Source organism: Acomys minous (assembly GCF_964271855.1).
Source record: "Acomys minous genome assembly, chromosome: 14".
Classification (NCBI taxonomy): Eukaryota; Metazoa; Chordata; class Mammalia; order Rodentia; family Muridae; genus Acomys; species Acomys minous.
The window spans coordinates 57,364,960-57,391,015 of NC_140496.1; the positions used below are offsets into that span (position 1 = coordinate 57,364,960).

Below are 26,056 nucleotides of genomic sequence, written 5' to 3' on the forward strand. Positions count from 1 at the left end.
GAAAAGCCAGGGGCCCAGGAGTATCTATGTTTATCTCTTTTTCTAGGCATCCCTACTTCCCCAAATCCGTACCATGAACACATACAAATATCTGCCCCAGACTCCTCCTCCTGTTATTCAGACAGCCACTAAGACATTTCAAATGGTTTTTAATGAAAAAGCTCTTGTATTCCCAAAAGTACAAAACAGCATATGATCAGATATGCAGACTCAACCACCGGCGATGGCGTAACGAGGCTGCTCTTAGATGTCTTATCATCCTTTCAGCCCCGAAGTCCACGGCACTTCATTTACAAAACAATGATACACAGTTATCTTAAATGGAAAAGTTCTAACACAAATAATCTGCCATAAATATGAGACGCTTTTGAAATGTCTATTTCAATCCAATGAATCAAATATACAATGAAAATATATTCTTTTCTTCCTTGATACAATTTAAAGGCTCATTTCTGAAGAACAGATTTTTGAACTAAATCTGTCCAATCCAAAAGATGGGAGCCAGAACTCAGCCATGTTGCATTTACTCAGCCAAGGCTAAGGCTAATGGCTGTACCCCAAGATCAACAACATGATCTTCTTTTTCGGTATTTTTAAGATGATGCCAACTCGCTATAGCTTAGTCTACCCATTCCTGTGAGGGGAAGCAGGAAAAGACACGGCCTTCCAGTGCTAAGTCAGTGTTAAAACCATCTTCCTCCTGTTTTTTCGTTTTCTCTTCTTCTCTTCCAAGTGACTAGTAGCGTCAGCGAAAAACATAACTTCACTCTTGGCTTCGCACTCTCTCTTGAGATATTCGAGACCTGCCATGTTGAAGCCAATAACATCCTAGAGCAGAACACAAGAAGTAAACGGAGTTCTTTGTACTTCAGTCAATGCAGCAGCCTTTGAGTGGGTGCTGTCCCGCCTCCTTCCCTCGCTAAGGGCATTTGTTGATAGTGTTTTAAAAGTTTTCTTTGTGCTGATGCCAACAGAAAGTTTCCCCTAAGTACAGGTGTATGTCTGGCTTTGCTGAGCACACGGTACCTTTAGGCACAGATCTGCAACAGGCACTTACCTGGACTTGCCTGACTTTTGAAATAGTTGTTTCCTTCAGTTTCTCTATCACGGGCACAAGCATCTGGTTGCTGGTGATCTGGCCAAAGTGAATCCTAAAAGAAAGGAGTCATGCTGCAAAGAGAGGGTCTGCTCTATATGTCCCCCGAAGGAACAGTGAACAGAGACAAGAGAGTGATCCAGTTCACCGTTATGGGAACAGAATACGCAACAAAGCAAACCACCAACAAAACAACAGTCCCTAAGTGTCCCACCATTTTGTTTCACGATTGAAAAATGCTACATTAGACCTGGTAACCGTCAGCAATCTACCACAGGGCCAGAGAGGCTGTGACAATGGGAGGCTCTAGAGACAGGACGTCAACAATGCTGCCTACATGGGAATGGGGAGGCTGCTGAGTTATTACGGTACTGACCACACAGGCAGGAGGCCCCGGGGTTTATCCCTAGCACCTATGGGAAAAGCCAAATACGTGGCTCATCACTCTAATCCTGGCACTAAGCAAGACTGATATTAATTTGGCCAGCCCAGGCTAGACAAGGCCAGCCTGGGCTGGAATTAAATCCTGTCTCAAAAAAACCAAGTAAGGCCAGCTGTGGTGGAACGCACGTGAAATCTCAGCCTTCAGAAACAGGCAGGCAAGTCTGCGGCCAGCTTGCCTTCCAGAGATGCTGCATGGCAGGCAGGCAATGACAGTAAAAGCCTGTCTCAAAATGAGGCCAAGTCACCAAATCCTTAGTCATTTCCCCAAATATCTGTTTAGCTACTTGGATGTTCCTCAGTTTCCATTCCCATGTCCCCTGGCTGGTGGACAGTCTGCCTAGCATCGCCTTAGCCTGCATCCTGAGCTACAGCTTACAGTCTCACCAACACGTGTCTTTTAAAAGTGGGTCATCAGGGTCATTCCACAAGAATGATCATCCAAAGGTAAGAGCTATTTTGTAATAGTCTCAAAAAATGACACACAAAATGTTAATCCCCAAACAATGCTGGCTTCGGCTAGGCCAGAATTGGAGCAATCTGGCTAAAGAGACAGCATCTGTCAGAACACCTTACCTGAGGAGGAAAAAGAGGCACCGGCACAGAAGTTCGACATCAGAGCCCATCTGGATGAATTCATTGAACAGTCTAAGAACGTCTGGGACGTAAGAGAATGGCAGCACAAGCAGAGCCTCTTCTAGTTCACTGAGGAGGAGAAACAGTGTCATGTTCCCTAATGCTACCAATTACTCCATCTTTCCCTTTATTGTCTTCCTGATTTTATATGTGAGAAGACTATCAGTTCAGAGTTAAATATTCACCTACATTCAATATGATACTTCTAAATGTCTTTTAAACTTAATATCATCCATTTAGAGAGTATTTCTATCGCTGACATAATGAAGAAAATCTTAAGTGTTGCAGATAAACACCCTTCACTGAGCCTTACTGTTAATTCCATTTATTCCATCTTTATGATGCTTCTCTCACCATATAAATGCATGCAAGCACACTATCATCCTATAATGTTGTGTTCTGTGTGTGTACAGGGTGTGTGAGTTTGCATGCATATACAGGCTGTGTGTATATAGGGTGTGTGAGCTTGCATGCATATACAGGCTGTGTGTGTACAGATGCAGAGTGTGTGTGTACAGGGTGTGTGAGTTTGCATGCATATACAGGCTGTGTGTATATAGGGTGTGTGAGCTTGCCTGCATATACAGGCTGTGTGTGTACAGGGTGTGTGAGTTTGCATGCATATACAGGCTGTGTGTATATAGGGTATGTGAGCTTGCATGCATATACAGGCTGTGTGTATATAGGGTGTGTGAGCTTGCATGCATATACAGGCTGTGTGTGTACAGATGCAGAGTGTGTGTGTACAGGGTGTGTGAGTATGCATGCATATACAGGCTGTGTGTGTACAGGGTGTGTGAGTATGCATGCATATACAGGCTGTGTGTATATAGGGTATGTGAGCTTGCATGCATATACAGGCTGTGTGTGTACAGGGTGTGTGAGCTTGCATGCATATACAGGCTGTGTGTGTACAGTGTGTGTGAGCGTGCATGCATATACGGCTCTGTGTGTATGGATGCAGAGGGTGTGTGTGTCTGTACATCAAGGCGTGAGTCTCTCGTGACGACTGGGTGATGAGTGGTGCCCACACTGATCTTTCAGCGTTTTGCTTCATCTAAAACTAGACCCAGTGTCAGGCCATCAGTTCCAGTGAGAACTCGCAAGAGGATTTCAGTTTGGATCAGAACTTTCTTCCCTAGTTTAAGAATTCTAACCCTTCAGAACCAAACCCTCCCATCTTGGAATGTATTACTGTGCCTCCATCATCAAGCTCCCTGTCCGCTTTTGCAAGGTTAATATGCACACCACCACACTGTACGAACCAGCCAGACTATAACAGAATACATATATAATATATAAATATATTAGAAAATATTCAATAAGGACCTGAGTCCTTATAAACTTGTTTGTTGAGTCATTACTGATAATTGCAAAAATAAAAAATGCAGCAAACAATAGTAATTACTTGCACCACAAAAGTTGCTCAACAATCTGATGTGTTTTTGAAAAATATCAATAACGTGAGCAAATGTTCATGGCCTATGTGAAAAGGAGTGAGATGCAAACCTCTACAGTGAAGCTCCGGAGCTTGAGTGGCCCAGTTAGTGTGTAGTACTTAAAACATACGGCTCCTATTGTGTACACACAAAATAAGTGGAACAAAACATACAGCAAAACAGCTTCCAGGTTGGTATTTGATTGAAGTATTTACTATTTTATTGCCTTTAACACTTGTTCTTTCAAATAACCTTCATACTTCAGGAGACTACTATTTTCTTATACTTCAAAAATGTATTATAATTAATTGTTTCCCACCAAAATTTTGACATTTAAAATTTAAAGCAAAGTAACTATTAATTCCAACTTCTATTTCCCACTTGAACATTTAATACCTGTTGCCTTGGCACGTTACAATAGTGCATGAGGACTTACCTGGACCTGATCCCTTTAAAGGTCTCTAACACATATGCTGAGGGCTACAAAGGAAGGAGAGCAGCATTAGTGAGGTTCCTGCGTGCTTCCCACCAGAGTCTAGTCTTAGTCCAGCCCTCTGGAGAAAGAGGTCTAAGACGGCGGGGCTGTGCAGCTTTGGAGTTGGCTTAACTTTAAACCCAAGCCTAGCTGTGTCCTTCATGGACTACACTTCCTTGTGAGCTGGGGCTGCCTCATACCTATACGGGGAAGATATTCTCAGGTTACTGTATGGATGGGACACGCAAATAACCCTAGATAAACACATCCTCTCAGACATCCTCCCTTCTTCACCATGGGTTTGGTCAGTCGTTTCTCCCAAGATGTGCATGAGAGCCACGTGAATGAACACCTCTCCAGAGGCGGAACACAAGGAGGCACAGACGGGCAAGACCAGGCTGGTCTCACCCAGATGCTTCCCCGGGAGTTTCCTCAGCAGCCCTTTGAGATGGAAGCTGTTTCTAAGGACACTGAGATTCAGGAAAGGCTTTTGGAGATAAAGGACTTCCCAGGGCACCTACCCCCAAATCACAATCTCTCCTCCTCCCTCCCTCTCTGAAGTTAACCCTTGAAGCAACAAGGAGAAACAGACATTCTACTCACGGAAATGTTGCCATGAGCCATCAGGATGGGGTTGACAGGAAGAGGAACCTGTGAAGAAGTTATTAAGCCAAGTCATTAAAAGACGCCTTTATCCTGCCAGTTCTGCAACTTCTTTTAATACTTGCTGCGCAAGCACGTACTGCCCTCATCACCTGTCCTTATTTAACTCAAGTGTGGGACAGTTTCCTTAGGAAGTGTTTGTGTAAGGGCTCCCCAGTGTGTAACTTGACAGACCGGCTCACCTCTTTCCCTGCTGCTTTACAAATGGCTCTGTGTTCTTTCATTTTTGCAGTTTCTTCTCGGTACAGCTCGATGGCCTCCATGATTCTCTCAGCCTACACAGATGACGACAAAGGAAGAGAGCATCCCAGGACACACCCATCAACCCAAGACACAGAAACAGGGCAGCCTGGCCAATGAGAGCCCAAATCAGATTAATAAAGACATGGCAGTTAGAGTGCAATGCAGCATCTACAGTTGTCCATATCTTTTTTTATTACTAATTTGTAAAAAGGAGACAAGATACCATGGACTCAGCGGCTAAGGCTTTACTAACAAGTCAGAATCCCAATACAAATGATGCAGCATCAGCCAACTTACTGCTTTGACCGTTTCAATCGTTTTCTTCCCAGTGAAGTAGTTGTCACCTTGAGTCTCCCCTGGAACCTGCCAGACATAAGAGATCCTGAACAAAATGGGTATCAACTTATAAAACCACCACAGTCACTATCTCCCACTGAGGATAGGCACAATAGCAAATGTTTTATTGTACCATCATGAGCATTATCCTGCAAACGTTTATAAGATGTTTGTCCTGCTAAATAAATATAATTCCTTATAAAGTTTCTTTGAAAAAGAAAGAGCCACAATAACAAGAATCCGCGCACTAAGCTAGGCACAGAACTAGGTATATAACTAAGATGTTCCGTAGATTCTCACATTAGATAGCAACGCCTCTGGCATCTACTCTCAATCCTCTCCCATACAAGTGCTTGACATGATGGAACGCCCGTATCCCTGTACCAACCCCCGCCCCCATCCCCTCCCCCATCCCCGTATCACTTACTGCTGGCTGGTCTTCTTTGGCCACACTCTCCTCATACTCTGCTTCCCTTTGCTGCCAAGAGACAGACACATGGGAGTTATCACAGAGCTAACGGGGCAGCGGGAGGGATGCTTTCAAAGCATCACAGTGCCAGTGGCCCCTGTGTCGGGCTGGGACAGGTGACACTGGTCTTGGAAACACCTCCTGGGTAAGTTGTGAGCACTGGACAGAAAACTTGAGCAGGAGCAGACATGAAAGCAAACTTAAAGGCCTTACCATCTCCCTTTCTTCCTCAAGAATAAGAGGCTCTCTTGTTCTCTCCCAGAGTCTCAGCGACTTGTCATGAGATGCTGATACAACATAGTCTCCACTGGGGCTCACAGCCAAACACCATATTTCCTGGTGGTGTCCCTAGACAAAGGAAAACAAAATGACACAGGGAAGTCTAACTCATTCATCGTTACTACCTACTTATGCTAGTGGGCAAAGTGAATATTCTTAAAGGAAGCTCTTCAAGTACTGTGGAGGCTAGAATAAAAACGGTACCCATAGATGCATAGGGGATGGCAGCATTAGGAGGTGTGGCCTTCTTAGAGTAGGTGTAGCCTTACTGGAGGACGCGTGTCAACTAGGGGGTGGGGCTTGGGGTCTAGAAGTTCAAACCAGGCCTCGTGGCTCTCAGTTCTTTTCCTGTTGCCTACGGATACAGACAGAGAACTCTCAGCTCTGTCTGTCTGTCTACACACCACCATGCTTCCCACCATGACGGTAACAGACTACACCTCTGAACTGTAAGCCAGCCCTCATTCAATGTTGTCCTTTACAAGAGCTGCCGTGGTCCCAGTGTCTCTTCACAGCAACAGGAACCCTAACTGAGCAAGTGCAGATCAAGCAAAGCAGGCAAGGGGTTACCTCCAGCGTCTGGATGTGTTCAAACTTGTCTGCGTCCCACTGCTTGATCCTGTGGTCCTTCCCAGCGGTGAAGAAGAGGTGAGACTTAGGTACAAAGCGTAGGTACATCACACTGAGAGTGGAGGGGAGACCAGAAGCTCCGGGTCAGTAAGCTAGAGCACTCTTACACTAGCTGGCAAGAGAACAGTAAGTAGACCCTTTCAGAAGGCTCTACCCACCTGTCGTCATGTGCAAAGAGAGACCTGTGGCAGTCCCCAAAGTCCAGACCCCAGATTTTCACATTTCTATCAGCAGAGCCAGTTGCTATTAGTGCTCCATCCTATGGCACAGAAACAAATATTAGTGTTCAATTAAACTCATTTCTTTAAAACTATTAAAATAGGGGGAAAAATCATCTCTACCCAAAATACCTGTGCTTGGACTTACAAGCTTGTTAAAGCTTGTAAAGTGTAAGCATGAACTCTGACCTTTCCTAGGAGAATGCCACAGAGCTGTGCCTTAATGTCAGGCGATCTGTTTACTCAGTTACATAAGAAAAGGACTATTCTGATCTCTAGGATGGGATTTGTGGGGAGAGTGGGAAAAGTAAGGAGAACATGAAGGCTTATGACCTACCCTAGTATCCACGCCCCATCCCTATTCCCTCAAATGGCTGTAACTACAAGGATCTCATTCGTTCTCTTTGGGTACAAAGGAGACACTTCAAATATACGGTTTTAGTCATAATGAGACAATGGAAAAACTGACTCCCAAGACCGAGAGTATTCATACAAAGCAAAATACTACAATATTCAAATCATCGCCTGCCTTATCCTACACCAAGGGTGCCTTTGGAAAGCCATGACTTTTAAGATGCTCTACCAATTACGGAATTTAGGGCAGCAATCTTGCACAACCAAAACGGGTAGTTAGAAGGACTTAGGCAGTATTTGAGAGACATTAGACTGTGCTATGACTGTAATACAGGCGTGTGACTTTTTGGAGGAAGCTGAGGTAAACAGAATGATGCAAGTGCTGTACAATCAAGTAGCACGCCACGAACTGAGAAAAGTGTCTCACTCTGAGAGGTAACTCTACTTACGTGGGAGATGTCCATGCATATAACAGGCAGTTTGTGTCCATACAGTGAGAGAAAAAACTGAACATGAAAAAGGAACAGAAATATGTTATATTTCTCTACAAACTACAATCTGGAGCTAAATATAAATTTATAACACTGAACACATTTCTGGGCTGTTTGCTAAGATTGCTTGTGTCCACTATGCAGACCCTACATGTTCTTGCCAAGAACACTGAAGCCCAGTGAAGGAAGCCAGGGCTCCCCAAAACCTACGCCTCAGAGTCAGACGGACTCTCTGGGACAGTTCTTTCACAAGTTATCCTGAGGCCCTATGTAGTCCTGAGACTTCCGGTACAGCACCCAGTCACCTGGACCTAGCAGTACCTTTAAAGCTATGGCAGGACGGAGAGGTCTACTACACATCTTTTGAGCAGAAATAAAATTGCTGAGTCCGGTGACACGTGTCTCTAGGACACAACATTTTGATAAACATACTTTTAAAATATACTGTTGCTGGGCATCATCCTAATTCTTTTTTCCTTCTATTGAAAACAGTCTTTTTTCACATAATACATCCTGATTACAGCTTCCCCTCCCCCAATCCTCCTGCTCCTTCCTTACCTCCCCTCCCACCCTGATCCACTCTCTGTCTCTCATTAGAAAAGAACAGGCTTCTAAGAGATAAAATATAAAATATAACAAAATAAAAGACAATAAAAACATGGGATCACCCCAAATTTTAGAGGTCATACAGAAAGAACAGTCCCAGCCCAAACCAGCATGCCTTTAAAGTGTCCACATAGAATATCTTCACAGTGCAGTCCAGCAGGGACACAGCCAGCAGCTTCTGATTGGGAGAGTAACTGACACACAGGACATCCTCATCCAGCTGCAAAGTCCGAGTCTGCTTCACAGAAAGCCTACAGCATCAAGAAAACAATAACACGTGAGAAGTCCACAGGCACAGTTCCAAACCTGCGCAGAGCGGCACATGAGCCAGCAGCTCTCAACTCCACTCTAGACCCGCACACAAACGCCGGCTCACCTCTTCTGGCTACTATTGTTATCCGTCACCAACTCAAAATCCCAGAACTTGACTGCTTTATCAGCACCGCCTGTCACAAAGCCACGCTGAAAATGAAATGGTACTTCTGTAAGAACTATTTTAGCACAAAAACTTTGCTAAGTACACACATCAAAATAGTCTAAAACTCTTTTTACTTAATGGCGTATGACAAGAATTAATAAAAATATGGCTACCCCTCAGTACTACTTGCACTGCCACAGACGGCATTTGAGAATGCCAGCACAGACTAACACTGAGAGACTCGCTCACACATGTCCTAGGACATTTCTTATTAGCATCATTAAGGAGAGTCTTTAGGGAATAGGATGGAGTTCCTCCCTCCCTCCCTCCCTTTCCTCCCTCCCCTCACGTCTCCCTCCCCCCTCCCTCTCTCCTTTTCTTCCCTCCTCTTTCTTCAGTTTCACCTAAGAGGGCAGAAGTCAAACTTGCTACACATCAGTAAGATAAGTTTAATAACACATTGTTTCTAGTGTTCACCTGCAGCATGCCTGCTTCAAACACCTTTGCAATGGTTGTTTTCCAAATCAAGAAAAATCAGCTGCAGTCTCTTCAGCCCTATCTCATAGCAAAAGAGCCACATGTATTTTATACTCTAAACGCTGTAGTTTTTCCATACATACCCCTCTCCCAGGTGAATAAAAGATTGCTATCATTGAGGATATTTGGATAAAAACCAAAACACTGTGAAAATAAAAACAAAACACTAGCAATGTCTCCATCAGGATTAGTCTGATGTTCTCCAGCGGATGAGGCACTATGAAGGCGAGCGCTTATTACTGAGTCATGAGGACATATATTTGCTAAAGAGTGTCCCCAGTCACCTTTGGACCAAAGGGGGAACAGAAAACTGTACTTCACCCTTGGAAATGTGCTAAGAAATTGTTATCCTCTGTAAGTACCACAAACCACCATTTAAAAATAAGCCATACTGGTACTAGAGAGATGTCTCCATGGTTAAGAGCACTAGCAGCTCTTCCAGAGGACCTAGGTTCAATTCCCAGCACACACATGGCGGCTTGCACTTGTCAGTTGCTCCAGTTCCAGGGGGTACACCCTCACATAGACAGACAGACAGACAAAACATTGATTCACATTAAAGAAATAGATATTTTAAAAAAACAAAACAACCACAAAACTAGACTCAGTTCTGCAAGGGCAGCTACTCTCATATTAGAGGTTTGTGAGATGATACCTCTGGGAAATCTAAAGATCATACACACAGGGGAGCTTTCTTTAATGCAACCACAAGAGAAGCCTTTCTTAGGCAACTAAACTTGGCAGGACTGGACAATGCAGCCAGAGTGCTGAAGCCCAGAGCTATAAAGCCCAGTGCAGTTACCTGATCTGGAGAAAGAGACATGGACCACAAAGCTCCGTCATGGGCAGCTATTGTCTCCAGGAGACTGCCAGAAGCCAGGTCATAGAGCTGCAGATTTCCTGTCTAGAAAAGTGACAGAGCAGTAAGGAGCACATCTAGACTTCATGGTTCATGGACACAGTTAGAAAAGCAACAATGTGGGTCAACTGCTCAGGAAATGGATCCTGTTTAAATACTGTCTGTACTCCTTATATGAAGACACACTGCTCCCCTCTGAAACTTGTATTTAACCTTAGCTGGACTGCTTTCTTTTTGTTTTGTTTTTTTGGTTTTTTGAGACAGGGTTTCTCTGTGTAGCCTTGACTGTCCTGGACTCACTTTGCAGACCAGGCTGGCCTCGAACTCACTGTGATCCACCTGCCTCTGCCTCTGCCTCCCGAGACTGCTTTCTTAATTAGCCATGGAAAGAGCAACCTTGTAGCTCCTGACTCTACTGCTTTCACTGATTCTACAACTTCAGAAGGGAAATACCACAGCCATCCACAAATCCAAACAATTCAAATGGAAACTTACTAGCCTTTAAAGTTTCATCTATGCATTAAGTGGACCTCAAGTCTGTAAGTGATTATATATTAACTTTCCCCCATTGGTTTTAGTTTCTTGTTCCTGGAATACATGGACAGTGAAAACTTTGCCCATGACTCTTACCTAGATGTCTGTATATGTCATGCCCCTGGGGTCAGCATTTAACAGACACAGGCAAAAGCTTCTACACAGCATGGCAGTGGAAGCAAGGGGACCAAAGTCCAAAGCCAGCCTCTTCCCAACTCTGTGACTGTTACAAAATTCATCTCTAGGAATTTGTTTTTATAAAACAGACATCTGAGAAATGTCATGAGGATCACAAGATTCATGTGCTAATAGCCCTGCACCATTCAGGCCAGAATCCGCACATTAGCCTTACAAGCAATCCTCCAAGTAAAACACGAAACACCTTCCCAACAACAAACAGCCCGTGGACACTTGGAGGGTAGGTGAAATATGAAGGAAACTTTCAATTGACATGTTATTTCCAACAAGACCTGAAACTCTTTCCAACATTTTATACTTCTTACTGGGCAAGAAACAGCCACTGTGGCATGTTGGTTCCCTAATAAAAATAGATGCATATTTGTCAAGGGATGAAGATGACACACACTTGCAAAACACCCCACAACTGAGCATAGTGACACATGAGTAGTCACAACACTTGGGAGGCAGCCTGGGCTATAAAGAAATTCCCTGTCTCAAGACAAATGCATACCCCATAAACCCATTCCATTTTATTCTCACTAGTTGTTTTTGTTGTGACAGTCCCGGTTTATTGTGCACTCTGAGAAAAGCAAGTCTAACAGAACTAAAGCAGTTTTGCAAAGGTTGCAAAGGCATTAAGTGGCGGAGTATTAGGATGGGGCTGTTGTCATGGCTACACAGGTGAAGCAGCATTCTGTAAGAGTGACAATCTGAATCCAAATCTGTGTCTGTTCATGGCTGTCACCAAACTTAGGAGAGTCTAAGACTGAAGACCTGGCCAACCTGGCTTCATATTACCATGCTCTGTCAACCCTGGTAATGTTTTCTTATTCAATACTAATATATCTTACTATCAATTAAACATAATTACATGTTTATAAGATGCATGTAAGGATAATCATAAAATGCTGATGGCAGTTACCTCAGTATTGACTTTAATTAATGTCCCTCTTTGTAATTTAACATATGGTTTGATTTTTTTAAACTATAAAACTTTCTAAACACCAAAAAAGTCAATATTATCTACCTCTAATATATTAATTGCCAATATGCTCTAAAAATCCAGTTTCTCAAGCATCTTTTGAGGCGCTGAGTAGAAAAGGCCCCGCTTTACCTTTGTTCCTATGACCACCTGCCTATCCCCAGGAACGAAGAAGGAGCAGAGAGCGTATTCACACGGCATCGTGCGGATGCACTGCAGAGTAGACCTACGAGAAAGAAGAGGCACAGGGCTCACGCTACAGGAACATATTCCCCACCTTAGAGGTCAGCGTGTCAATGCACTGAGCCACACAGAGGTCGACCCACATTCATCTTAGTTAAGGAGCAAAATGTTATGGACCAAAGTTGGATTTCTTTGGCGAGGAAAACTACCTTAACAAAAAACAGAGTAAAGCAAAGTGTCAGCCAGGCTCACACGGCCCAGTCTCCACAGCCTAGGAGTGCAAAGAGAGTTTCAGGATGAAATGGCATCTTTACTAATTAATTTTGTTATAATTATTTTATGTGTATGGGTATTTAGCCTGCATGTACATCTGTGCACCATATGCCTGTAGTGCCGGCAGAGGGTGTCAGATCCCTTGGAATTTGGACTTAACAAATGGTTGTGAATTGCCCTGTGGGTGCTGGGAACTGAGCCCAGGTCCTCTGAATGAGAAGCCAGTGTTCTCAACTGCTGACCTCTCTCTCCAGCCCACAGATTCATTTAATAGGGCTGTAAACACTTCCTCAATCAGCAAATGGTGTCACATACTTCTTAGCAATATTCTGATCAATGACAGACCTTACAATTGACAGTCCTATTAAAATAATGGAGTTGAGATTTTTTTCACTGTATTGTGTGTACTTGCATGTTTTGGTTACACTGATGTATGTAAACCTACTAGGATGATATTTATATAAGAACAACACATGTAACTGTGATTTTGTGTAGTATATTACACTGATAATTACTGATTATTATGTTTAATATAGTCCAATTACATAAGTTTTCTGTAACATAGTCCACTGTTTACCTGCCACAGCCTTGAATACTTCCTGTTTACTCTACATGGATACAGAATTACTAACTACAGATATAGCAGAGATAATGAGAGCACATAGAATGTTCTGGATGGTTCTAGTTTTTCAGTAAAGTAGGAGGCAACATCACCAGCTTTAAAGTATTTGAATTATTTGAGGTCTGAGAGAAAAGGAAAGCGGTCAAACAGGCAAGGAAAGAGAACAATGAGGGGGGTTAGTGTAGATTTCTGACGGCATTACACTTGAATGCAAAGGGCAACGACTGTGTTTTCCTCTAGCCACATGGGGCCGAAGCTCCAGGTGAAGGAAAAGCTTAGTTTACCCCAAACGTAAATTTTTAAATTTTACTTGTTGATTTCATTCATGGGGAGGAGTATGCACATATCCGTATCGGAACAGAAGACAACCTACAAGAGTCAGCTCTCTCTCTGCACTATGCGGGTTCCAGGGTCAAACTCAGGTCCTCTGCACCATGTACCTTTACCTGCTGAGCAGCCTCACCAGCCCTACACCAAAATTCTGACTTAAGCATTTCTGACCAATGGCTAAAATGCACCAACTGTATCTTCTGACTGAATTGTATTTAGGTTTTTAAGGATAAGAGCCAATCACGAAGAGCACCAAAAATACTTCAAAGAAAAGACAGTTTTACTGGAGAAAGGTATAGGAGACATCACTTCACATACCTGTTCCATATCTTAATGGAATCAGCTGCAGCTGAAAGCACAGCTATGTTATCCGAGCTGAAGGACAGAGTGCGCACATCGCTGCGATGGCCTCCAATGGTGATCCTGCATGTCCTGACAGGCTGAGGGGCTGGCAAAGATGCATTGAGTGAATACAGTTCCACCAGGTTGTTCTGCAGCAGGAAGACTGCCTTTAGCTCTCCTTGAGGTGAATGAATCAGGTCAAAGGATCTGCATGGGAAAGGCATCACAACATTCCAGCTACATACAGTCTTGGCTCATGGCGTCAACGTTGTCTATAAGAGGAGCTTAGCGGTGCTCTAACCTATAGTGTACCCGTGCAGACAGAATGTTAGACAGAATGCTGTGCTGGGTACTGAGTAATAGTAGAGCACAGGCTTTAACAGTTTCCATTAGATTTATTTGAGTGTGTGTGAGTGAGTGAGTGAATGAGTGTGCGTGGGTGTATGAGAGTGTGTGTGTGAGAGAGATAAAGAGAGTGTATGTGTCTGTGTGAGAAAGTATGTGAGAGAGCGTGAGTGTGTGTGTGTGAGAGCGTGTGAATGTGTGTGAGAGAGTGTGAGTGTGTGTGTGTGTGAGAGCGTGTGAATGTGTGTGTGAGAGAGTGTGAGTGTGTGTGTGTGTGTGAGAGTGTGTGTGTGAGAAAGAGAGATAAAGAGAGTGTATGTGTCTGTGTGAGAAAGTATGTGAGAGAGCGTGAGTGTGTGTGTGTGTGAGAGCGTGTGAATGTGTGTGTGAGAGAGTGTGAGTGTGTGTGTGTGTGTGAGAGAGTATGTGTGCATGTGCGTGTGCGTGTGTACCACAGCATGAGTGTGGATGTCAGAGGACAACTTGAAGGAGTCAGTTCTCTCCTTCTACCTTATAGGTCCAAGGGCCAAAGTCAGGCTGTCAGGATTGGCAGCGGGCACCTTTGTTTACACCTGTCGAACCATCTCAGTGACCAAGCTCTTAGTTTTGACATATTTTGTTTCTGTTTTGTGTTGTACTGTGTGTGATTTAAAACACTTCTAAACAAAGATCATATAGTTTCCTTAACTGGCAGCCTGATCAATAAAGTTAATAATAAAAAACGGACATGTGGGCTTTGTGACATGATCACCGCCCTCAAATGTAATTCACACACATGTCGGCAGATGCCATGACAGTGCCAGGACACTTGGGAGTACAGTCTTCACTTACTTGATCTTGGCAGAAGTCTTGACCTTGGCCACCCGATGGATCTCATCCTGCACAGTCACTGAGACACTGGCTTCAGGGTCCTCCTCCCCGTTGGCAGAGTTCAGTCTAAGAAGGAAGCACAGCTCAAGTCTAAGCTACCACTGTTCCAGGGTCGGCCTCACTCTTACCATGCACACTGTGGTCCTTGGACGAACAAGTGAGTGATTCTGGGGGAGGTGCCTGGCTACCAGGGTTACCCTGAGAACTGACTGAACAGAGTAAAGCCCATTGAAAGCGTTACCCTTAGTAAACAGGTTGGAATGCAACAGGCCTGTAACATCTCCTACCATAAACACATCCAAATCAAACAATGAAGTATTCCTGATGAGATTCTCACAGTCCACAGCTTTCTCAACAAGTTAACCTGTAGTTAGTGTGACCTGGTCACGTAAGCCAGAACACATCTCAAAACATCTGCTACCATTAGAAGACTTTAAAATTCACTTCTAAATTTGACAGATCACACATTAACGGATTTCTTTCTTTTCTTTTTTCCCTTGTTGTGCTTATGTGTAGAGGCCAGACACCCATGTAGGATGCCTGTCTTCCTCAGCCATGCTCCTCTCACCGTCTCTTAAGAAACCTGGAGCCCTCCGGTTCAGCTCCTGGCTGGCCAGCAGGCTGCAGAGTCTCCTGTTTCTAATTCCCTAGCACTGGCAGACACAGTCCCAGTGTGCCTGGCTTTAAAGATCTGCAGTCTGCTTCTGTGTGCGTCAGAAATGTGTTTGGAATAAGATGTAAGATTTAGAAAGTCAAAGCTTGTAGTACTGGCACCCCACAAATTCTCTAGTTTTTAGCTGTAATAGGTAACCAAGTAAATGTTTTCCATAAAAGTCACAGTTCTTCTGTAATATATGGCTACCCAGGATGTTTTGTTATTAAGTATCTTAAAAAAACAAAACCACCAACCTTGCTTTCTTTCTAGCTTTCTTCAGCTTCTTATCCATTTTCTTCTGAACTTCTGCTTTGGAAAGGATACAAAATACTTCTAGCACAGAATCAGTTCCCTAGGAAGGCAAGAAGCAGACTATGTGAGCCTAGGTCAGGCAGCTTATAATTTGGCTTAGAGTCGGTAAGAAGTAAACAGCAACATTATATCTCCTCCCCTCCTGGCAGGGTCACCACGAAACAATCTCTCTGGATCTGTTGTTCTGTCTATAAAGTGGAAATCCTACTTCCTGCTCAGCATCCCTGTGAAGGCCAAACAGAGCCTCCACCTTTACACTTATGGGAAAAGCCAGCAAACAACAAACGGCTGTCAGTAGCAATGAATGGACTTACTTTCGTGATGTTATAATGAATGTTGTTCTAGGACATCAGACCATAGGAATATACACCAAAGTGTACAGTGTGTGTGTGTGTGTGTGTGTGTGTGTGTGTGTGTGTGTGTGTGTGTGTGAGAGAGAGAGAGAGAGAGAGAGAGAGAGAGAGAGAGAGAGAGAGAGACAGGAGAGACAGAGAGACAGAAACAGAGACAGAGATAAACACACACACACACACACACACACACAAGAACACACACACAGAGAGAGAGAGAGAGAGAGAGAGAGAGAGAGAGAGAGAGAGAGAGAGTGTGTGTGTGTGTGTGCGTGCCTGCAGAGGCCAACCATGTCTAATCAGAGAGAGAGAGAGAGAGAGAGAGAGAGAGAGAGTGTGTGTGTGTGTGTGTGCGCGTGCCTGCAGAGGCCAAGCATGTCTAATCAGATCCCCTCACACGGGAGTGACAAGTGGCTGTGGATACCCGACATGGACAGTGGAATCCAATCTCAGGGCCTTTGCAAGAGCAATGCTCAATCTTAACCTTATTCTGAAATACTAACGCAATCAAGAGAAAAGTCCACTCTGACACACTGAATTATGACAGACTGAGTATTGAAAAGGAATGGTCTTACTGTCTTCTCAGCCTGTACTCACGTGGCAAGCAAGAATCCTGCCTGTCTTGTCCACGGCGAGGTTCACAACTCTGTCCCTTCCTTCCCGCATTATGGAACCAGCTTTTCTGCAGGAAAGGATGCGCTACAGAGGAGGCAAGGGAACACGGAGGTTAAACGTCTGCTCTTGTAAACCTCTGAAAAACTCGAGTTTAATAAATGCAGGAGACAAAACACTCCCTAAAATGATCACTGGAGATGCTTATCCTAGAATCCACTCTTCCCTGCCCTACTATCCAGCCCAGCAGAAGGAACAAAGTAGATTACATCCTCAGACGCTTCGTCCGCCTCAAGGATGCCATCCTCCACTTCAGGTGCATCCTGTATTCCAGGACACTCTCTGATCTTCTTGGGCTCTGGTTCTTCTGGGTCATCAATCTATTTTATAAAGATGGAAGAATAAAAGTTAAAATGTCTCAGGGGATGATTTTTAACCCCAATGACTTAGAAGTCTCTCCTATAACCACTTACATCTTAACTGGTGACCTCTGATAAACTTCTTCAATGTCAGGGCAAGTGTCAGAACTTACTAGAAACTGGCATCATATACAACAAAAGTCTTCATTATACTACCTCATGGATTTCCCATAGTATGAGGACTATATATGATAGATAATAGCAGAAAAAAATCATGGCTCAACTCTTACTTTACTTCAAGATTTTCTCTTTGTAGGAAAAAAGACATTCTAGAGAGAAAGAATCCCACGGGTATTGCTACTGGCAGAGGCAGTGTGAGGTGTGTTACAGTCTAACTACACATGGCTGCTGCCTAGATGGCTATGTACTCTGTATTCCAGCTAAAACAAACGTTTACAATCACCCTACACACACACACACACACACACACACACACACACACACACACACACATTGAGACTCACTGTACAACCTGTGTACAAAACTGCATGGATCCTACATAGATGTTATTTGAAGGGACAGTCCTCTATAGACCACCCACATATGCCCAAAGGCCCAGGAACAAAAGGCTAAGAGGCCACCACCTAAACAACACTGTTAACAGAAGCTATAGGCCTGCATCTTCTCGTTCCAGTGCAAATAAACCAGGATACTGAGTGCACAATGTGAGGTCTTTGTTTAGAAGTTGCAGGTCATCAAGGTAAGAACTCCTTCTGTTACAAATCTGACTCTAAGTCAAAAGGATGATGAACTGTGAAAACATGCGCTTGGCCATATCTGAACACAGGGATTACCTCCTGCAGATAGGCGATGTCCCAGGCTCTCAGCTCACTGTCTGCAGCTCCAGTGATTAGTCGCTTTTCTTCTGAAACCAGAACCAAGCCCCACACCTAGAATACAAAAGTGTACATTCACTCTGATGAAGTTTCTCTGGCACTTCAATTCTACAAAAAAACGTGTATTAAGGTAATTCTTTCAAAAGTCACTAACAGAAAGAAGCACTTTCCAGAGGGGCCTGGCCTCGCATGCCACTCAGGATTTCTCTACTTTCTTACTGTCCTGTTGAGATAATAGATACTCATCACAAATGCTCAGTACCATCCATACTTGGGTCTGGCAAATAAAAGGAGCCTTATTAATGTCTACTGCATGATTCTCAGCCATTAGCATCCAAAAACTAAACAGTGGAGACAAGGCAATACTGTTTGCAGTCAATTTTCACAGAACCACTGTCCCTGTCAGTATTACAAGTATGTTTTTAAATACATCATGTAAAGGGAGGCAAAGCTATATAAAAGAGATCCTGGACTTGGCTGAATAAATCTTGTCCAGGTTAACATAAAACTACCCTTTTGCTGTATATATCTTACTGTGAAAAGCACTGAACACATAGCATCATTAAACATCTCTACAGTTGTGATGGCTATTCTTGGTAGTCAACTTGACTACATCTGGGATTAACTGAAACTCAAATGATTGGGTATACCTGTGAGGCATGTATTTTCTTAACTAAATCATTTGAAGTGGAGAGACCCACTTCTAATCGGGATCTTTGAGGTGGGAAAATGTCACCCCTCAATTTTGAGGGGGAAGATAGACAGACATTTAATCTGGCCACACCTTCTGCTGGCAGCCTACATAAAGAAATGAAAGAAGGAAGCTAGCTCTCTCTGTGCCTGCCGGCTCTGGCTCTCTCTAGCAAGTCCATTTCTTCACTAGCATTAGAGTCCACTTCTTCAGGATCCCGGTGTCTATGGAGACCAGCTGTGACATCCCAGCTTGCTGGATTGAACAGCTAGGGGATTCTTGGACCTTCCACTGGTAGACAGCCATTGTTGGGCAAGGAGGACCACAGCCTGTAAATTAATAACTCCCTTTCTATATGTATATACAGGCTCATTCTGTATGTTCTGTTCCCCTAGAGAATCCTTACTAATACAACAGACATAGGTAAGTCTAATGAAATGACCTCAAAGGGTATACGCCATCCAGGGCTAATGTGTATGGGACCACAGAGGCTGCCACCATTCCAATGGGGGCACCGCTTCCTCCCAGCCAGCCCCACTGTCTCACAAGGCACGGCACAGATCAGTATGAACAGCATAAAGAACCAGGAAGGCTGGAGGACCAGCCACCATTGCCATTCTCTTCTGGAGCCCACGCCCAGCACATACCTCAGTTCGGTGGCCGACCATTGTTTTGAAGCAGTGCTGGTTGTCAAGGTCCCACCACTTTACCAGAGTATCTTTCCCGCTAAAGGAGAGACCAGGAAAAGAATCTCACTAGGAAGAACCATTAAACTAGTAGGATGTGAGTACGTCATGTGCCAGTTTAGAATAATAGAGCAGTAACGCTGGAAGCCATTCTATCCAAGTGTGGTGGTAAGCACAGAGCAGCAGTTCTCTGTGTGGCCGCTCCACCATGAAAACCAGCGTCACTCCTACACATGCTCCCCAACATGGGAATGCCAGAGCTCCCATCTCCTTGTTACCCATGTCATCCGCTTTTCCACACGGAAAACACTCACTGTGTGCTCTCCAGAGCATGACTCCTGACCCCCGCCTGGAAGCCCTGAGGTGCCCTCTGACCTGCATCCTCCACATGTGGCCTCTGTGCCCACTGCTGGCTTCTTGCCACATGTCGCTGAGGTAACTTATTTTTAGAGTTTACTGAATCAGTTTTTTTCCACAGAATAAAAGCTAGCCTTTTCTTGCATCATTCTCAAAACCTATTTACTCCTCTAGTACACGCTGTCTCTCTACCCCTTGTCAACCAAAACCAACTTTCCTGAGCCACTACCATGTCTCCTCGAATTACTGCCTGACAAACCTTATCATCTTAATCTTCCCTAAGTGAATGCCTTACAGACAGTGGTCATATTAGGTTGAACCATATGAAACGGATAGTATTTGATCAGTTTGACATAACAAAAATACAATTTTCAAATGGGTCAACCTAACAGATGTTCAATAGACCTATGAAGCACATTTTCCTCAAAAGGCAGGCTACTAAACACACAGCGTGGCATTCTGTTTTCCTGACTTCTATGGATCAAGAAGATAAACAGTCACTCTATAGGAGAATCAGAAAGGAAATTTTCAACATGCTATAACTCAACTCCCTGCATAACTCTAGCATCTGACAGGCGGAAAGGGGAGAAGCTGGCAGCCTGAGAGAAGCACACCGACACACACAAGCACGAGCACAGCAGCGAGCAACAAGCAGTGATGCCAGCTCCCCTTCAAAGCCCGAGACTCGGGCCTTTACCTTGTAACGAGCAGATTCCTTTCTCGGAGGAACAGAACTTGTGTGACAGCATCCTTGTGTCCCTTTAGACGGTAGAGGCCACTTTCATTGATCACATCCCAAATAATAACATCTGTATCCTTGAGGGATAAAGTAAAAACACAAGAAAAAACATTTTTCTAACCACCAAAGGCCGAGCTTGACAAACAGTGGGCCTCAATCACTACAAAGGCAATATGCCTTCCTGTATAACTTGGAGGAGTTTGCCAGCAGCCTGCCCTTTCCTGCAAGAGTAATGGGTGGGGATATGGCTTTACACTGTTCTAGTCGCACATGCATGAGCTCTGCAGGCCATTCCCTCACTAGAAAGCAGAGCTCTGTAGGTGTGGTAGACAGCCTTGTAACACCGGCCACTCGGGAGGCCAGCTGGACAGTCCACCGAGACGCCACATCAGAACACCAACCAAAACAAAGTGGAAAGCAGTCCATGCTAGGTACTCAGCTTGTTGAAACTGTCTTGTTATTCAATTCATCGGGCAGTTAATTCTGCTGTACTCTGATTTCTAGCATAATGTAAATTGTATATTTTACACATGTAGGTCATTTCCAATTTGCTGTTAGTATAAATATACAAAACTGAAAACCCACATGCATAAATCTTTGTGCCTTTCTCTTAGTACAAATAAGTACTAGTTTGAAGTTCTTGGTTTAAAGAGTATGGTTGATTTTACAGTTTTAGATTCATAGCATTATAACAATCCTGACATTACATCTATCTATAGAACTGCCCCTGAGCATGGCCTTGCCTGAAGCCTGGTTAATACACCCAGTGTATCGAAGAAAAATAATTTTTTTCTCCCAATAGTTACAATTGCAAATAGCTTAAGGCTCCTTCTCTAGTGCTGGTAAAACAATGCTTTTTTTTCTTTACTTTGTTTTTTCTTTGCGAGAGGGACTCACTGTGTATTCTTGGAGGGCACAGCCTGGCTGACTGGCCTCACTCACACACATGTGCAGGTGCCCTGCCTCCTGAGTGCTGGGATGAAAGCTGTGCACCAGAATGCCTGGCTCTAGCTCGTTAACCTCTAAAACACAGGAAAGATACTCATTTTACATACTCACTGGCAAATCACCACCATCTCCCTTTCCAGCCTGGCTTGCTTTACAGTTTGGGGCCGCTCTTCCACAGTGACAGATTCCACAGGATCTCTGTTTTATTCTTTCCTTACAGACTTTTATCAGAGAACATAACAGGAAACAAACAGAGCGTCCCCCTCACATGCTCCCATCTTCCTTACTCTATTTCTCCCAAACGTAGAATTTTACTACTACTAGCGTGAACACTGGGAATCCAGTTTAACAGAACAATTTATGTGAATAGCCTGCTCCTACGTACGAGTAAAAAGGCAACTCTGGACACCCGTGTCTGAAGCTCACCTTGGACCCAGAAGCCAGTCGGCCTCCTAGCTGATCGTACTTTAAGCTGGTGACAGCTGCTTTGTGTCCATTGAAGGTTATGTTTCCTTCCCCGCTGAGGAGGCTGAAGATTCGGATGGCTCCATCCTCATAGCCAACAGCTAGATGCAGCCCATCTGGGGAAGGACACAAGCAAGTGACTTCTTGTTTAAGCCCCTGAAGGATAAGGATCTGAAATCATAAAAATAAAAACCAATGCAGAAGAGTGAGGCAAGTATCAAGACACCACTAGGGTGGGGATGATCTCAGCTAACAGCCAGTCCCCCAAATCTCCACTCACTGACACGCAACGATACAATTCTACAAGCAAAGACAATGGATCCTCAAAGGTAACCATTTCCTCTCAAGCCTGACACTGGCATGTACATGCAAGGTATCCAGGCAACGAATCAAGTTACCAAACTTTTATCCTAGTGACTTTTGATAAAGGGATATAAACCCATCCTTGCTTAAACTCAAACTCATGGCACTTCAGCACGAGTGGTTTCATCGTATGTAGATATCCACATCATGTCACCTCTTAGGTGTCACCCAGTACACAGGGATGATTCAAATCTCTATGTGCTCATTAGCAAAAGCAGCAGCTTCCGTCATAGTCAAAGGGGAGCTCTGCGACTGCTGGGTCTTGTCAGTATGTTTAAGAAGAAGACTCCACAACACAGCAGTGCGACAGGCCTTTCTGAACCCTAAGGCTCTATAAGTGGCTCTGAAAACTAGCAGAACTTTTGAAAAGTAGAACTGGTAGACAAAAGTAGAAACAAACGGCTACAGTGACCTGTGGACATTTACACAGACAGGCATCTAAGGAGCAAGCTCCTGTTCGGCTGTGATTTGCAGAACACAGCAGAATCTGGTGCCAGCTGTCTAGAAGCAAAGGGAAGTAATCTCATCCCTCCAAGAAGCAGCGTCACCTGTCCGACTCACCTTCTCGCCTTTCCTTAAGTCCCAGACAAAAACGTGTTCACAGGCGGGTACTGCCACATAGCGTCCTTTCTCACCACGAAGTGTCACAAAAACAATGTTACCCTTTTGGCTGCCAATCAAGCCAAAGACAGCACTAGGCACATAGCGGAGGTACTGCTTGGTAAGGCCCATGTTAGGATGCCTGAGGGCACAGGAAGGCAAGCTGTGTGGATAGACAAAAATCAGTCTTGTAGTACATTGGTTCTGGAAAGCTAAGCACAAACTAGTTTTTCTGTGGTCAAAAGCATGTGACCTGGCTCAGATGATAAAATGCTTGGTACATAAGCATGACCCCTAGCACACACACAAAAGGGCAGGTACACAGAAATGGGTATAGGATCCCAGCACTGGGAAGGCAGAGATGGACAGATCCCTGGAGCTCACTGGCAGGGCCAGCCTAGCTGAATCCATGAACTCCAAGTTCAGAGACGCTGTGTGTGGATCAGAGGAAGTGCTGAGCGAACATGTCCTGTTGACAAGTGTGCAGCCATGACAAGGACCTCAGTGCCTCATACCCATGAGAGTGGCAACACTGTCCTCTGGTCCAATTGGGAATGTTTACAGTGTTCCAGAAAAGGTTCACCAATGTTCACCAATATTTCTTGTCCCACGTTTACTGCTTGAAGACTGCTCCCCTATTGGCCAAACCTGCCTCCTTGTTATCTGTAGGCAATAACCTGTCTCTTTGTTCAGCTGTATGCAATAACCTTCCCTTCTGTTCAACTGTATATAATAAACACATTGAGTTTCAGGGGTGGGGGTAGGGGTGGGAGGGCATGGCAGCTTCTCTAAACAAATCCGAGCTCAACTTTTCTGTATGTGTGTCTGTGTGTCTGTCTTTTCTTCATTGCCTTGTTTCCCCTAGTCAGGGGTTCCAGGCCCAAGCCAAGCAAAGGCTGGGCCATTGTGTGTCTCAAGAAATAAATCACAGGGTAACTAAGAAAGACACTCCATGTCAACTCTACAAACACACACCCTCCTCCACATACACACGATAAACGTATGCATATGTACATACAACAGCATGCAACTTGTGATTTCTTAAGCTTTGAGTAAATAACTGACCTTAATATACAATCCCCCACACCTGGAGTCTTAAACTGTGTCCTTTGTCACGATCGCTTCATGAATATCTAACATAAAAGTCTCATCGCAGCCACACGATTGTCTTTTACCCTGTCCACCACGCTCCAAGTTCTCACCCTGAAACTGGTAGGCTGAGACTGAACAGTTTTATCGGTTATACTATAAATCTGGCTACATTTTTTTTTCCCTCATGGGAACCTAGACTAAACCAATAGGATAAAGGAAAGGGCTGGGCATGTAGCTAGGCTTGCCTAGCACACTAGAGTTCCTGGGTGTGATTGCTGGTGCTAAATAAACCAAGTGTGGTGCTGCACGTCTTTAATCTCAGCACTGGGAAGGCAGAGACTGGGTCTCAGAGCTTCAGGGTCACCCTCAGCTACATACGGAGCTCAGTAAGTCACCCTGTAAACTTAACAATCGGCTATATATGACCATATCGCCGTATCTCAAAAAAACAAAAACAAAAAAACAAAAAAAAAAACACCATATCACCCTATCTCAAAAAAGAATTAAATTCTTTTGTAATTATTTTTACTCCTCCAGCCTAACTAATAATGATGCTCATCAGACGCTCTTCTCGAGTCCCTTCTGCAGTGTTTTCAGTAGAGTCCACACAGCACATGGAGGGTCAGGGACTTCCACATCTCTATTTTCAGTTCTGTCCAGATCCATGAACAGAGCTCCAAGCCTTCACAGCTCACGCCCTCTTCAACACCTTGCATGACTACCTCACTTCCTAAACCCCCGTACTGTTTTACTCTAAAACAATCTCTCAGTCAGGCTTGGTGGCCCACACCTGGAATCCCAGCACTCCGGCTGGCAGAGGCAGGAGGATCTCTGTGAGTTCGAGGCCAACCTAGTCCACAAAGCAAGCCCAGGACAGCCAGGGCTACACAGAGAAACCCTGTCTCGAAAAAAACAAAACCGAAACTACAACAGCAACAAAACAATCTCCCTAGCTATTAAGGTTTAAAACTTTCTAGTAACCTTAGACTCGTTTTTTATTTGTTTTGTTTTTTGTTGTTGTTGTTTGAAATTATAGCAGCAGGGCTTAAAGAGTGCTTAAGGTACAATAAACGATATAGTGTGCATTGTGCATACATAACACATGCAGTTCTTGAACTGTATACAGTAACTGCATTAGCCAAAGCAAACACTAGAAAAGTGTCTCGTACGTTGCAAATGTGTGCATTAAAAAAACTCTTCGAGAATAGAAGAGGCACTTATTCTTATCTCCATTTTACAAACAAGGATGGAAAACCGAGCTGAACTAGCTCAAAGCTAACCAGCAAGCATCAAAGCCAGGCTCCTATACAGGCGATCTAACTCCAAATTTCCTGCTTTTAATCGCCACGCTAGCCCTTCTCTCCTGTCTATGGCTGCCGGCTCCTCGTTTCTGTGAATACTATCCAGGTTACTCTTGGCAGCACTTTCATTTCCAGCTCGTCACCAGTGAGCACTAGTGTTCTACCTAGCACCTCCACCTCCATGGTTTTCATCCGAAATCACAGTAACACTCAACTTACTGTTTTCAAATGCACTGCCCCTACCACGGGGTTTTAAAGAGCTAAGCAAGTTGGCCAAACGCAGGGGTCCATAAGGACCCAGTTACTTTAACCTAACTGCTGATTTCTCAAATAACTTCTCTTGTTTTCCTTCCTGGGACCCTGTCATTCTCAAATTATTCCCTCGTCTGCCCTGCTAAGTTTCAGTTGCACATCTGTCTCACACACACACACCACACACACATACACCACACACACACACCACCCCTCACATCACACGCGCGCAGTTCCGGCGGCCTTGCGCTCTCTAGCACGGGGACAGCCGCTGCAGACGACGGCCGCAACGGGGCTCCCCTCGGCCTGCTTGGTGCCCACAGCGCGGAATCCTCAGCCGCGTCGGCCCACCCCAGAGCACCACAGCGCGGAGAACCGCGCCCCGCAATCCCTAAACACCCAGGAACACTCACCTCACCCTCCACGAGGATCCAGCAGACAGCACTACCCGCGGGACCTGCCCCTTCCGGTCCGGTTAGGCGCTTCTTCCGCCCGGCGTTCCCCTTACCTTCTAGGCGGAAGTGACG

At 44.5% G+C, this 26,056-nt stretch overlaps 2 protein-coding genes across 2 annotated transcripts in view; one reads left to right on the forward strand and one right to left on the reverse strand.

Moving 5' to 3' along the window:
• SPAG17 (sperm associated antigen 17) overlaps positions 1–5,284 on the forward strand; it is a 209,574-nt gene extending 204,290 nt beyond the window's left edge. The window contains exon 49 of the mRNA XM_084757928.1: positions 4,983–5,284. The gene's annotated coding sequence lies outside the window, so the exon portion shown is untranslated. The remainder of the gene's footprint in view (positions 1–4,982) is intronic.
• On the reverse strand, positions 133–26,032 carry WDR3 (WD repeat domain 3). The gene is made up of 27 exons (XM_084757929.1): positions 25,943–26,032; positions 22,846–23,047; positions 21,883–22,092; positions 20,467–20,585; positions 19,374–19,452; positions 17,994–18,089; positions 17,050–17,160; positions 16,766–16,867; positions 15,761–15,858; positions 14,813–14,917; positions 13,613–13,843; positions 12,019–12,112; positions 10,134–10,235; positions 8,753–8,838; positions 8,492–8,627; positions 7,729–7,785; positions 6,866–6,966; positions 6,648–6,759; positions 6,012–6,146; positions 5,757–5,807; positions 5,291–5,356; positions 4,933–5,025; positions 4,691–4,738; positions 4,049–4,092; positions 2,114–2,242; positions 1,058–1,151; positions 133–828 (listed from the first exon to the last, which is right to left on the reverse strand). Exons 2-27 carry the CDS (start codon positions 23,014–23,016, stop codon positions 673–675), a joined length of 2,826 nt encoding a protein of 941 aa, XP_084614055.1. The 5' UTR covers positions 23,017–23,047; positions 25,943–26,032; the 3' UTR covers positions 133–672.
• Positions 26,033–26,056: the final 24 nt, after the last annotated feature.